This window comes from Labrus bergylta, chromosome 5 (genome assembly GCF_963930695.1).
Source record: "Labrus bergylta chromosome 5, fLabBer1.1, whole genome shotgun sequence".
Classification (NCBI taxonomy): Eukaryota; Metazoa; Chordata; class Actinopteri; order Labriformes; family Labridae; genus Labrus; species Labrus bergylta.
In genome coordinates this window covers 25,173,911-25,187,051 of record NC_089199.1, presented here as the reverse complement: position 1 = coordinate 25,187,051, position 13,141 = coordinate 25,173,911, and the positions used below count along the sequence as shown (strand labels likewise).

The 13,141-nt window shown below is 43.0% G+C and overlaps 1 protein-coding gene across 1 annotated transcript; it reads left to right on the top strand.

Moving 5' to 3' along the window:
- The first annotated feature begins 2,417 nt into the window (after window positions 1-2,417).
- Window positions 2,418-11,881, top strand: si:dkey-222f2.1 (intermediate filament protein ON3). The gene is given in 11 exon segments (XM_020627578.3): window positions 2,418-2,819; window positions 6,870-7,078; window positions 7,171-7,231; window positions 7,513-7,608; window positions 7,784-7,948; window positions 8,405-8,530; window positions 8,624-8,767; window positions 9,992-10,057; window positions 10,060-10,070; window positions 10,248-10,294; window positions 10,653-11,881. Coding segments are annotated over 11 exon segments (1,344 nt in total). The 5' UTR covers window positions 2,418-2,507; the 3' UTR covers window positions 10,760-11,881.
- Window positions 11,882-13,141: the final 1,260 nt, after the last annotated feature.

Sequence of the window (13,141 nt, the reverse complement as noted above, 5' to 3'; positions counted from 1 at the left end):
GAGCGTCCTTGGGTCCCTTGAAAGGCGCTTTATAAATTTATGACATTATTATCATTATTATTATTATTATTATTATTATTATTATTATTATTATTATCATTATCATTATCATTATTATTATTATTATTATTATCATTATCATTATCATTATTATTATTATCATTATTATTATTATTATTATTATTATTATTATTATTATCATTATCATTATTATTATTATCATTATTATTATTATTATTATTATTATTATTATCATTATCATTATCATTATTATTATTATCATTATTATTATTATTATTATTATTATTATTATTATTATCATTATTATTATTATTATTATTATTATCATTATTATTATTATTATTATTATCATTATTATTATTATTATTATTATTATTATTATTATTATCATTATTATTATTATTATTGTTAGTATTATTATTATTATTATTAGGAGGAGGAGGTTTAGTACCGATCAAGAGTATTTGAGGCTGGTTGTTAAAAGGAAGAGGCTTAGCACACACTGCCACCCAGAGGACAAATGAGGGGGTCTCAAATGTCCCCCTCCTCTCGTGTGTGTTAATAAATATGTTTCAGAAAGAGATCAACCATTCTGCTAAAAAAGGACATCTTATTTCTTTCTGCAATAAAACCTGAAAAAATGAAATTGTAAGAGATACTGTGTTTTTTTCTGTACGTCAATGTAATCAAACAATCATCCTTGCTCTTAAAGCCTTGTTTTATGTTGGGGTTTGTAGAGATCCTGATCAGAGGACCTCAGAGTCCTGCTGACAGTTTGACTGCTGCATCATGTTTGTCATTATTCATGCCGTTCCTCAGTCTCTTCTAAACCCTCCATTTGAAAATTCTTAACCTCAAAATCTTCACTTGTTTTTCTTCTTCAGCAATTGACAGCCAATAAGAGAAGCCAAAAGCAGACAGCCCCCCCCTGCTGGTTAAAAAGAGAGCGCTGCAGCATTCGACTACTTGTTGGAAGTGTGGTGTAGATGAAGGGTCACTTACTTTGGTCATGCCCCATGATTAATCAGTATTGGAGGAAGATTCATTGTGACATTATCAAAGCTGTAAAAAGGCAGTTTGTGCTGTGTCCTAAGCTTTACATTCTAGGAGATTGTTAGGTGGGGGTTGTTTCTGTATTAAATGGACAATAATGAAATTGTGAAACAGACTGTGGATCATCTTAGGATTTATTCAGCCATGGTCAGACAACATAGAAACACAACACACATGGCTGACAAAGTGCAGACCATAGCTGAACCATGCTGACCAGGATCTCACAATCGCTGACAATCATTGGCCAAGTCTTCATCTTCACAGCGTTGCTTAAATTCTGCTAGAAGGTAGAGCCCACAAATTCCTGGCTGCTTCGGTTCATCTCTAAAAGGCTAGAAAGAAGACATCACTTGACTCGTAAATATCAGACATATACATTTCTTCAGTCTCAGAGTCACATTTCCTTTTCAGCTCACAACAGACACTTGGCTCCAAACCAAATATAACTCTGCTGCTATGAGGTCTCTTACACATACATATTACAGCTTCACAAACCTAAAAGAAGAATTAGTCTTAGATGGTTGACACAATTTAAAGATATGTCCACATGATGAATGAATTCATGAAAATACATAAAAACAGAGACTGTACGGTATTATCTGCTTTTTCAAAACAACTGATCCAATGGATACAGACTGCTATTATGACTGGACAACAGATTATCCTCAGGAATTGGAAGACATCGGGAGAACCTCATTTTTCTGAACTGGTTGACTGAACTGGGCACAGTAGCTGCATACGGAAGAATGTCATATAGGATGCAGGACAGAACAGAAAAATATCTTCTGAAGTGGGGTGTGTATCTTGATGTGATTAGCAGGCAGATGACCCCTCTTGGTTAGGGTTTTGTGTGTGGGTGCGTGGGGGTGGGGTAGAGGGTATTTGTAACAAACAGATGTATACCATATGATATCGCTGTTTTTTGTTTTTTTTTTGCAAAATAAAAATGGAAAGTCATAAAAAAAAGAAAGAGCGCCGCAATATTTCTGTAGCATGGATTTCTATTTTTCATCTTTCTGTAGGTTTTTCATTTTATTGTGAGGTATCGTTACGTCTGTAAAATGTGTGTCAGGAACTCAAGATTACATATTTTAAAAAATCTCTTAAAGATTAAGAGACATTTTGTTTCCAGAGAATTTTCCAAGGTGAATTCTCTCCGTTGAAGTCAAGTTTTTTTGTTCATTCTTTAGATTCTACATCTCATATTTCTGACCTCCAGCACCTGTGTGTTCAGGTAACCTGTTTTCATTCCAAACCAAACCTTTGGATACCTGACACAGCTCTCCTGTGCTCCTCCCCACACGGGGGGGGTATATAAAGATGGAGAGACACCTCACTGAGCTCACTTGTTTCACTCCTCTCTTACTGACTCTGTTGCTCTCTGCTCAGCACAGCCTGTTTATCCACCTGCCCTCTTTTTCTCCTCCTCCATCATGAGTCTGAGTCGCACCAAGAGGATCAGCTCCAGTAGCTCTGTGCGCAGCAGCAGCGGCTCCAGGAGGCTGAGCGGGTTCGGTCCGGTTCAGGGGGGTTTCAGCGGGATCTCTCTAAGCAGCAGCTCTTTGTATGCCAGTACCAATGGGCATCACCACGGGCTGGCCTCCCCGCTGGCGTCCCTGTCCGTTAACAAGAGCCTGCTGGCCCCCCTCAACCTGGAGATCGACCCCAACCTGTCGATGAGCCGAGCCCACGAGAAGGAGCAGATCAAGAGCCTCAACAACCGCTTTGCCACCTTCATAGACAAGGTAAGCAGCTGGAAGTGACAGGCCGATGATCAGTGTGGATAAATCTCTAAAGCTGCAGTAAAGAGTTTAACTTCACTTCCTGCAGGTTTACTGCAGGTTTATTTTCAGTTCCTGCAGGTTTATCTTCACTTCCTGCAGCTTCACTTCCTGCAGGTTTATCTTCACTTCCTGCAGGTTTATCTTCACTTCCTGCAGCTTCACTTCCTGCAGGTTTATCTTCACTTCCTGCAGGTTTATCTTCACTTCCTGCAGCTTCACTTCCTGCAGGTTTATCTTCACTTCCTGCAGGTTTATCATCACATCCTACAGGTTTATCTTCACTTCCTGCAAGTTTAACTTCACTTCCTGCAGGTTTATCTTCACTTCCTGCATGTTTGTCTTCACTTCCTGCAGGTTTATCTTCACATCCTGCAGGTTTATCTTCACTTCCTGCAGGTTTAATGTCACTTCCTGCAGCTTCACTTCCTGCAGGTTAATCTTCACTTCCTGCATGTTTATCTTCACTTCCTGCAGGTTTATCTTCACTTCCTGCAGGTTTAACTTCACTTCCTGCAGGTTTATCTTCACTTCCTGCAGCTTCACTTCCAGCAGGTTTAACTTCACTTCCTGCAGGTTTATCTTCACTTCCTGCAGGTTTATCTTCACTTCCTGCAGCTTCACTTCCAGCAGGTTTATCTTCACTTCCTGCAGGTTTATCTTCACTTCCTGCAGCTTCACTTCCTGCAGGTTTATCTTCACTTCCTGCAGGTTTATCATCACATCCTACAGGTTTATCTTCACTTCCTGCAGGTTTAACTTCACTTCCTGCAGGTTTATCTTCACTTCCTGCAGGTTTATCTTCACTTCCTGCATGTTTATCTTCACTTCCTGCAGGTTTAATGTCACTTCCTGCAGCTTCACTTCCTGCAGGTTAATCTTCACTTCCTGCAGATTTATCTTCACTTCCTGCAGGTTTATCTTCACTTCCTGCAGGTTTATCTTCACTTCCTGCAGGTTTATCTTCACTTCCTGCATGTTTATCTTCACATCCTGCAGGTTTATCTTCACTTCCTGCATGTTTATCTTCACTTCCTGCAGATTTATCTTCACTTCCTGCAGGTTAATCTTCACTTCCTGCAGATTTATCTTCACTTCCTGCAGGTTTAACTTCACTTCCTGCAGGTTTATCTTCACTTCCTGCAGGTTTATCTTCACTTCCTGCATGTTTATCTTCACTTCCTGCAGGTTTAATGTCACTTCCTGCAGCTTCACTTCCTGCAGGTTAATCTTCACTTCCTGCAGATTTATCTTCACTTCCTGCAGGTTTATCTTCACTTCCTGCAGGTTTATCTTCACTTCCTGCAGGTTTAACTTCACTTCCTGCAGGTTTATCTTCACTTCCTGCATGTTTATCTTCACATCCTGCAGGTTTATCTTCACTTCCTGCAGGTTTATCTTCACTTCCTTCACTTCTGATCCATTAATACGGAGTCTTTTATTCTGAAAATAAACCGGATGTTTTGATGTTTCGGTGTCTGACTTCCCTCTCGATCTGCTCTGTGGTAAATTGATACTCCGTGCTCCGTCATCCTGCAGAAACAGAAGCCTTGTGTATCTGCTGCAGAGGACTGACAGATTAGGGAAGACGGTGGAAGTTAGTCGTTACAGGTCAAACGTTCATGAAATCTGTAGCTCTATAAACCAGAGTAAACATGTTTTACTGAGATTTAATGACAACAAACGGCTGGAAGGATGCTGAAATAACTTCATCATGATGAAGATCTTTTGAAAGTCTGAATTCAGGAGGTTCTTGAAGCGTCTTTAAGGAGTGAATATGATTTAATGAAGACCTTTACGAGGACATGATGACTCTGAAATACAACATGGAGTTTATATTCTTTAATCTTCAGTACGTACAATGGGCTGGGAGTACAGGGTTAAAATGTCTCCTTCTTCTTCCACAGGAATAAAGAGAGCAGCTCTCATAATGTCCGACACTGATACCGTACTTAGGGCACATCCTGCTTTCTCACGGCGTCCGTAACGCGCTCTGACAAAAGAGGCTTTGTTGGAGTCTCAGAGTCACTTTAGACGTTCACAGACACATTCAGGTCTGTTTGTCAAAGATTTGATAATAATGAGAATATTTGGAAGCTGGTGGTTACCACTTCCTGCCGAGGGTTAATGTGATGCCTTACACACTGAAGGGTTCTTAATCTGAAAGGTTTGGATGTAAAGGTGAGACAGCTGCAGAGACAAAGTCACAATCACTAATTGACTGGTTTGATAAAAGCAGCCGTTAGAAGTCCTCACTTTGGGCTACCTGAAGGTATGATGGGCATCCGTCCAGACCATCAAACATTTTATAAACTCAAAGACGTCAGCAGACTAATCCTCCTCATTCAAGACTCTGTCAGTATTAACTCATCCATTCATACACATTCACACGCTGCCGCCGAAGCAGTGGGAGCAGCTTGTTGTTAAGAGTCATGCCCACAGCGGACATTTTGCTGCAGTCTGGGGATAAAACCCCTGGAGCAGCTGTACTTCAGTTTTTAGAGTCGGTCGTCTGTCAGCTGGAATGTCGATAAAACTTTCTGTTTATTTTCTTTGTTGTCGTCTTGGTTTGTTATAAAGTAAGCGTCGATGTCCCTGTGTGGATATTTAGAGGCTCCAGTTATCGTATTCTGGATGTGAAAGTCACCACCTGATTATCTGCTGGGCTCAAGTTACCCGCCTGCAGCAGGTGAATCTATCCTTCACCTTTCAGACATCCTCTTCCAAACACAAAGCCTGTCTTCTGTTGGGAGCTGAATGAGACTCACATGAGCACGTCGCATCTGACCCGCTTTATCAGGTTACAACCAAACCCAGCGGCCCGAAATGGGACAGAGAGTTTAAATATCAGCGATCCAAAACCACGGAATCCAGGTATAAATGGACGTTTGAATCCCCAGAGATTCACCGACTCTTTGTCTCTTTAAATCTCTGTCCTTTAATGAACTCCTCAGGGATCGTTCCTGCAGCAATGAGAACAAATAAACACTCTCCCATCGCTCTGTGGTCTGGAGTTATCGAGCCCTCTTTAGGTCATTGTGATCCTGAAAGTAAGCGTTGTGTCCTCGGTGCATTAGGCTGATTACCTCTCTGCATGAGGGGAGCAGCTCTTTAAAGTTTCAGTGAGTTAGAGACCGCTCAGCTTGGGTTTCATTGGTGACTGAAGGGTCCTTTTGTTCATCAGGGGACTCAGCTTTGCCTTCCATGGGGGGTAGGAAAGAGAGTCCAAAACGGACTCGCTGAGAAAATGTAAAGATGCTCCAACTTCCCTGGTTGGACTTTTTAAACAATTTGGATGTGTTGCCGAGTCGTAATTTGGAAACCACAGCCTGTAAGTATTAAAGGACAAAGCCTGAGTGACGTCCCCCGTCTGCTCCTGCAGGGGGCGCTGGAGTCCCATCGATGGCGGTCTCCATGCTGGAAATGCTGTCTCAGTCTAACTTTCAGTCAACCTAACGACACGCTGAGAGCTGGAGCTGAGGCGGGTTTTAAGACTCCTGACAAACCGTTACACCGCTCCCGCCTGTCAATCAGGTCAGCTAGGCGCCTTATTGTGAATATCTCTTATCCTTCATCAAATCAAAACAGATGAGTCATCAAAACATCCAAAACAGCCAGCCTCTAGTGGACACTCAAGGAACTGCAGGATTTTACATTTCAGCATCGGCTTCATTTTTCAACATCAAAGGTTGCTCCCTGGTTAAAACCGAACCCTACCTAAACCCGGGGACGGCTGATCAATAGAGGGAAATGGGGCAGAATAAATCAGCATTAAAGGAAGACGTTTAATAGCCAAAACAATCTCTGTCCTCCTCTGGAGTGTCATTAAATGTGGAGGTGTCTCAAAATTAAGGTTCCTGAATGTAACAGAGGGATAAAGAAGGATTCTTTATGAGACAACTTCATTTAAACACCCTGATTATGAGAAACTTGTTCTGCTTAATCTGGATCAGATACTCCGATATGTCCTCCTTTAGCAGTAATGTGTTCCTTCTACTTCTCCTTGTTGTTCAGGTGCGTTTCCTGGAGCAGCAAAATAAGATGCTGGAGACCAAATACGAGCTGCTGCAGGGTCAGGGGGTGGGCCGCTCCAACGTGGAGCCCCTGTTCGAGGCCTACATGGCGGGTCTGCGGCGTCAGATGGACCTGGTCAACAACGACAAGATCAAACTGGACGGAGAGCTGAGGAACATGCAGGGCCTGGTGGAGGACTACAAGCACAAGTGAATAATCTTTCTGTGGTCGATCATGAAGTCTCTGAAGTTAGTTCAGGAATATCTGCAGAAAGATGACACATGTTTGTTCTCTGTCACAGATACGAGGACGAGATCAACAAGAGAAACAACCTGGAGAACGACTTTGTTATCCTAAAGAAGGTCAGCACACACACACACACACACACACACACACACACACATACACACACATTCATACGTACAGGTGTGGTTAGTAAGATGAAGCGCTTTATTGTCCTTTTCTATTGTCCAGGTTGTCTCATTTCTCTAGATTCCCACGTAAACCAAAGACCATAAATGCATCGGCAACTTCCTGCTGCTGAACAGCAACTAAAGACAGTTTCCATTAGCATTAGCATGTAGCAGCCTCACAGAGCTTTCGATCATGTCTGGGTATGGTGTTTGATCCTCTGTGTTTCCAGGATGTAGACTCAGCCTACCTGGTGAAGGCCGATCTGGAGGATAAGGTCGGATCTCTTACTGATGAGATCAACTTCCTGCGCAACATCTATGAGGAGGTATCCAACCTTTTTCATGCTGTGAACATTTTGATGTTCTTCCTCCTCCTGTTTTCCTGTATTTGCAGACTTTGTGGTATCCAGGAACTAGTCCTTAAAGACTCATTGCAGAGTAAACTTCCAAGACTTATATATTCTGTAATTAACCGTTTTTTTCCCCCGTCACCTGCTGCAGGAGCTGCGTGAGTTGCAGGCGAGCATCAAAGACACGTCCGTGGTGGTACAGATGGACAACAGCCGCAGCCTGAACATGGAGAAAATCGTGGCCGAGGTCAAAGCTCAGTACGAAGAGATCGCAGCCCACAGCCGAGAGGACGCTGAGGCCTGGTACAAGAGCAAAGTAAGAACCGGACTTTACCTGGAAAAGAAGAAGCAACGACATCCTGTAGAGATTAAAATCAGCCCATCATGTTCACTGAAACAAACAAGTTCCACCAGTTCTCTTGCCCGCATCCATCGCTGCAACACCTGTTGGTTTGACCTGATAACTGGTCTCATATCTGGCAAACCGAGGGTCGTCCAAAACGGCCAGGAGAACAAAAAGTGGAACAGCAGTCTAAATTCTAAACATTGTAGAGAGCTGTCCCCCCTCCAAAACGGCCGTGTGGGGGTGCCTTAAAACCGCCTACCTTCTCTGGTCCAAACAAATAGCTAGTTTGCAAAGACTCAGTGTTCAAGTTAAGATTGTCAAAAAGTGTTGAATACTTTTCACTAGAATCATACTCGCTGGCTCCTATCTCTTTAGGAAGCAATGATCACGCTAACATTGACCTCTCTCTCTCTGCTCCCTCTGCAGTTCGACCAGATGTCTGATCAGGCGAGTCGGTTTGGAGACGAGCTCCGCAACGTGAAGGGAGAGGTCGCAGAGGTCAACAGGCTGATCAGTCGACTGCAGAGCGAGATCGAGGCCGTCAAAGCTCAGGTGCAGAAACTGGAAAAAAAAAGCAGAATGTTTCATTGATTCTTCTGATATAGTTCTTGAGCGGGTTGTGTCTCTGTCTCTGCCCACCCTCAGCGTGGCGGTCTGGAGAACCAGCTGGCTGAGGCTGAGGAGCGTGGAGAGCTCGCTGTGAAAGAAGCCAAAGCACGGACCAGAGACCTGGAGGACGCCCTGCAGAGAGCCAAACAGGACATGGCCCGGCAGCTCAGAGAGTACCAGGTGAGACAGCCAGGGAGTACCAGGTGACACAGTCAGGGAGTACCAGGTGAGACAGTCAAAGAGTACCAGGTGAGACAGCCAGGGAGTACCAGGTGACACAGTCAGGGAGTACCAAGTGAGACAGTCAGAGAGTACCAAGTGAGACAGTCAGAGAGTACCAGGTGAGACAGTCAAAGAGTACAAGGTGAGACAGTCAAAGAGTACCAGGTGACACAGTCAGAGAGTACCAGGTGAGACAGTCAGAGAGTACCAGGTGAGACAGTCAGAGAGTACCAGGTGAGACAGTCAGAGAGTACCAGGTGAGACAGTCAGAGAGTACAAGGTGAGACAGTCAGAGAGTACCAGGTGAGACAGTCAGAGAGTACCAAGTGAGACAGTCAGAGAGTACCAGGTGAGACAGCTAAGAGAGTACCAGGTGAGACAGCTCAGAGAGTACCAGGTGACACAATCAGTGAGTACCAGGTGAGACAGTCAGAGAGTACCAGGTGAGACAGCTAAGAGAGTACCAGGTGAGACAGTCAGAGAGTACCAGGTGAGACAGTGAGAGAGTACCAGGTGAGACAGTCAGAGAGTACCAGGTGAGACAGTCAGAGAGTACCAAGTGAGACAGTCAGAGAGTACCAGGTGAGACAGTCAGAGAGTACCAGGTGAGACAGTCAGAGAGTACCAAGTGAGACAGTGAGAGAGTACCAAGTGAGACAGTCAGAGAGTACCAAGTGAGACAGTCAGAGAGTACCAGGTGAGACAGTCAGAGAGTACCAGGTGAGACAGTCAGAGAGTACCAAGTGAGACAGTGAGAGAGTACCAAGTGAGACAGTCAGAGAGTACCAAGTGAGACAGTCAGAGAGTACCAGGTGAGACAGTCAGAGAGTACCAGGTGAGACAGTCAGAGAGTACCAGGTGAGACAGTCAGAGAGTACCAAGTGAGACAGTCAGAGAGTACCAAGTGAGACAGTCAGAGAGTACCAGGTGAGACAGTCAGAGAGTACCAGGTGAGACAGTCAGAGAGTACCAGGTGAGACAGTCAGAGAGTACCAGGTGAGACAGTCAGAGAGTACCAAGTGAGACAGTTAGAGAGTACCAAGTGAGACAGTCAGAGAGTACCAGGTGAGACAGTCAGAGAGTACTAGGTGAGACAGCTCAGAGAGTACCAGGTGAGACAGTCAGAGAGTACCAGTCAGTTAATTTAAGCCAATTGATCTAAAATTCTTACTTCACATGCAGGACTTGATGAACCTGAAACTGGCTCTGGATATTGAGATCGCCACCTACAGGAAGCTGCTGGAGGGAGGGAGGAGGACAGGTGAGAGGAGGAGGAGGAGGAGGAGGAGGAAAGAGGAGGAAGAGAGGAGGAAGAGGAGGAGGAAGAAGAGGGGGAGGAGGAGGAGGAGGAGGAGGAGGAAGAGGAAGAGGAGGAGGAGGAGGTCTGAGTGATTAATAATATAACAAACTTAAAACCCTGTCCCTTCTTCTTCTGCAGAATTGGGCATCAGTCCATCCTCAACATCCAGGCCGTCTCCAACTACAGTGAGTATCAAACTCAAAAAGGTGGAGCTCACAGCTACAGGCAGGAGGCTGTAGATACGCTCACACTTGGCAAATTTGCTACATTCTGTTCTTAAACAGTCTTATGTCATTTTAAGAAGAGGAGATTTACATGTTGAAACAGGCGAAATTTACTGAAGCAACAACAAATAAAATGTGTTCCTGTTGCTTTAAGAGGTCATGGTGAGTATTTAGGTGTAAAATAAAATGTGGTCATCATTGTTTGCTCATGCGACGGGGCCCCAGAAAGCGTTCCCCTTTATCCCCCCTGATGTGTGCCCCAGCTGCCCAGGGTTCAGGTTTGTTCCCTCAGTCTCTCCTTCTCTCTCTCCGTGTGCAGGTACAAAGAGTTCCAACGGTTACCACAGCAACAGCAGCTCTCCAGCTCCCAAACTGCTGATCAAGACAACAGAGACCCGAGACGTCAGCAGATACAGCTCTCACTGAGACCATCACACAGCATGCATGCTGCTTCATACATACAGTTATCTAAAGATCACATTTTCTACCTTTAGTACTCCTCTTTAGTTTCCTGCATTTCTTTATCTAACGTCACAGATTGAATTTTTTATCAGCATGCTATTCAAACTCTCATAAAGGATTAAAATACTCGTAAATATAAACATGAACGCCTCACATAGAAACACAGATTCACTGACTTTAAGGTGTCTCCATGTGTGAGGGGGGGCGGGGACATTTAGTGATCTGTATTTTCTAACTGTAGAAATATTAAAACATGAATTATAATCATAGAGAAACTTCAATATGGAGGAACTATTTCTGGGAATGTCTTTACATATGTTGCTCTTTTATTGAGATTTTATTTTTTCTGTCCTTAAATCTTCAACGCTCCGGTCTTTCTAACAAACACTGAATTCAATTTTAAATTAGAGGATAGATTATTTAGTTAACTCTCTTAAAGTCAGGGTTGGTAATTTCCTCCAGATCCACTTTTTTCAAATTCTGGTTGAAATGTCTTTAGGTCCTGACAGAAGTTAATAACTCATGTTCTCTGAAAAAGGAACAAAGAAAATCCGTCATCTGTATCAGTTGTAAGCCTGTAAAAGCTTCAACCAATGTCTGCCACGAGGTGCCAATCTGATGAACCAATCAGACGCCTCCCTGTCTCCCTGATTGCTTTCTACCTATTGCGTGCACTAGCCCACACTCAAAGCATGTCACCGATGACTTCAGGAGTTTATTCTGTGAGTTTACAGTTTACTTATGAGGGAGCACAGAGGGGAAGGGGGTGTGGCTTTAGAGGGAGCACAGGGGGGAGGGGGTGCAGACAGGGCACCGAGGGAATGCTACTTTCAAAATGCTTGTTTTTTAAATTACCAACCCTGCCTTTAATCTGTGTAAAGATAATAAAGCATAAATGAAATCATGTTTGGAAAATGATTTGGGTTTTTCTGCTCGAGGTGTGTTTCATTAACACTGCATGTTGAATCCAACGCTGTGCAATGTATGGTAGGGTCAACTATCTTTAATCGACACGTTGCCTCCGGGTTTCATTTTGTGTGTTATGTTACGGCTTCTGCTTTGAATAAATTTAAAAAGAACAACAAAGCTGTGGAGTGTTTTTTTTTCTACCTCTGTTCATTGATTTAAAGATGTAATTAGTTTAGAGATAAAGATGATTCATGAGAACGTTTAATCAGAGATATTTATTTACAGGTTTGAATGTTTCAATGCTGTTACTAAACATGCCACTCCTGGTTTTATGCCTTCATCACACTATACATTATTAATGAAAAATAAAATAAAAATCTCCGGCACACTGAAAATAACTTTACTGTGTGTTATTGTGACTGAAAATCGTGTTTCGCCTGTAGCTTCCTCAGGTTCGCCCAGCACGATCACAGGCCGTCCACAGGTAAATACAAACGGTCACATGACCAACCATCACTATAAAAACTACATCGGGTCACAGCCTAAAATGAAAACTAGAACATGCAAACATAACATATTCATCCACATAGTCCAAAGTTTATCAAAACATACTTATACAAATACAAAGCGTATATTTTACAAGGGAAACAAGAAAAGTACCAATTCATGTCAATCTTAAATTTAGTGATCGGGGTCCTTCCCCCTGCTGCTGTCCCAACCAACTACACGGGAAGGGGGGAGTGTGAGGGGGCCGAGTGACTCTCCCTCTCCCAGCGACATAATCTATCATTTCTTCCTGCTGCTTCTTTCTGGTTTATATGAGAACAGTAGGCTACACAAGCTCCAAGTGCTCAGGAGAAAGTTTGGACTAACACAGACTGTCTCTGGGTTAACGGTGTTTGTTGCAGTCATTGGTGAACACTGCCCTCTGGTGGTTGAGTTTACTCAGTGCACTACACTCAGAAACAGAGCTTTACTAATTTTTCAATTTTTCAATCGGCTCTCTTTGCAACAGGGATTACAGTCCATAACACACAGAGTTCAATATATGGAAGCTCTTAAGAGACATACTTCCATACATTGTATTTCACTAGTTTTTCCCCTGATAACCCTTCAATTTTGAGATCTCAACTTATTTATCTCGTTATCTTTAGATAACAGTGATGGTTTTACCGTGATAACAACTTAATTTCTCTAGATCTGGAGAAAACGACTAAAGCTACTCTACAATTCCACTCTAATAGTAAAAGAAGCATTGAAAACGTTTTCACAGTCTAATGTTTAAACATCACAATCAGAATTATAGCAGCCCTAAGGTGACATGTAGCCATACATTTTATTTAACTCACTTAATAATGATAGCGAGTATCATGGGAATTAACGATTGTCTGCCTGAGATCAGATTAATTTAAGTCATTATCACAGAATAACACTGCA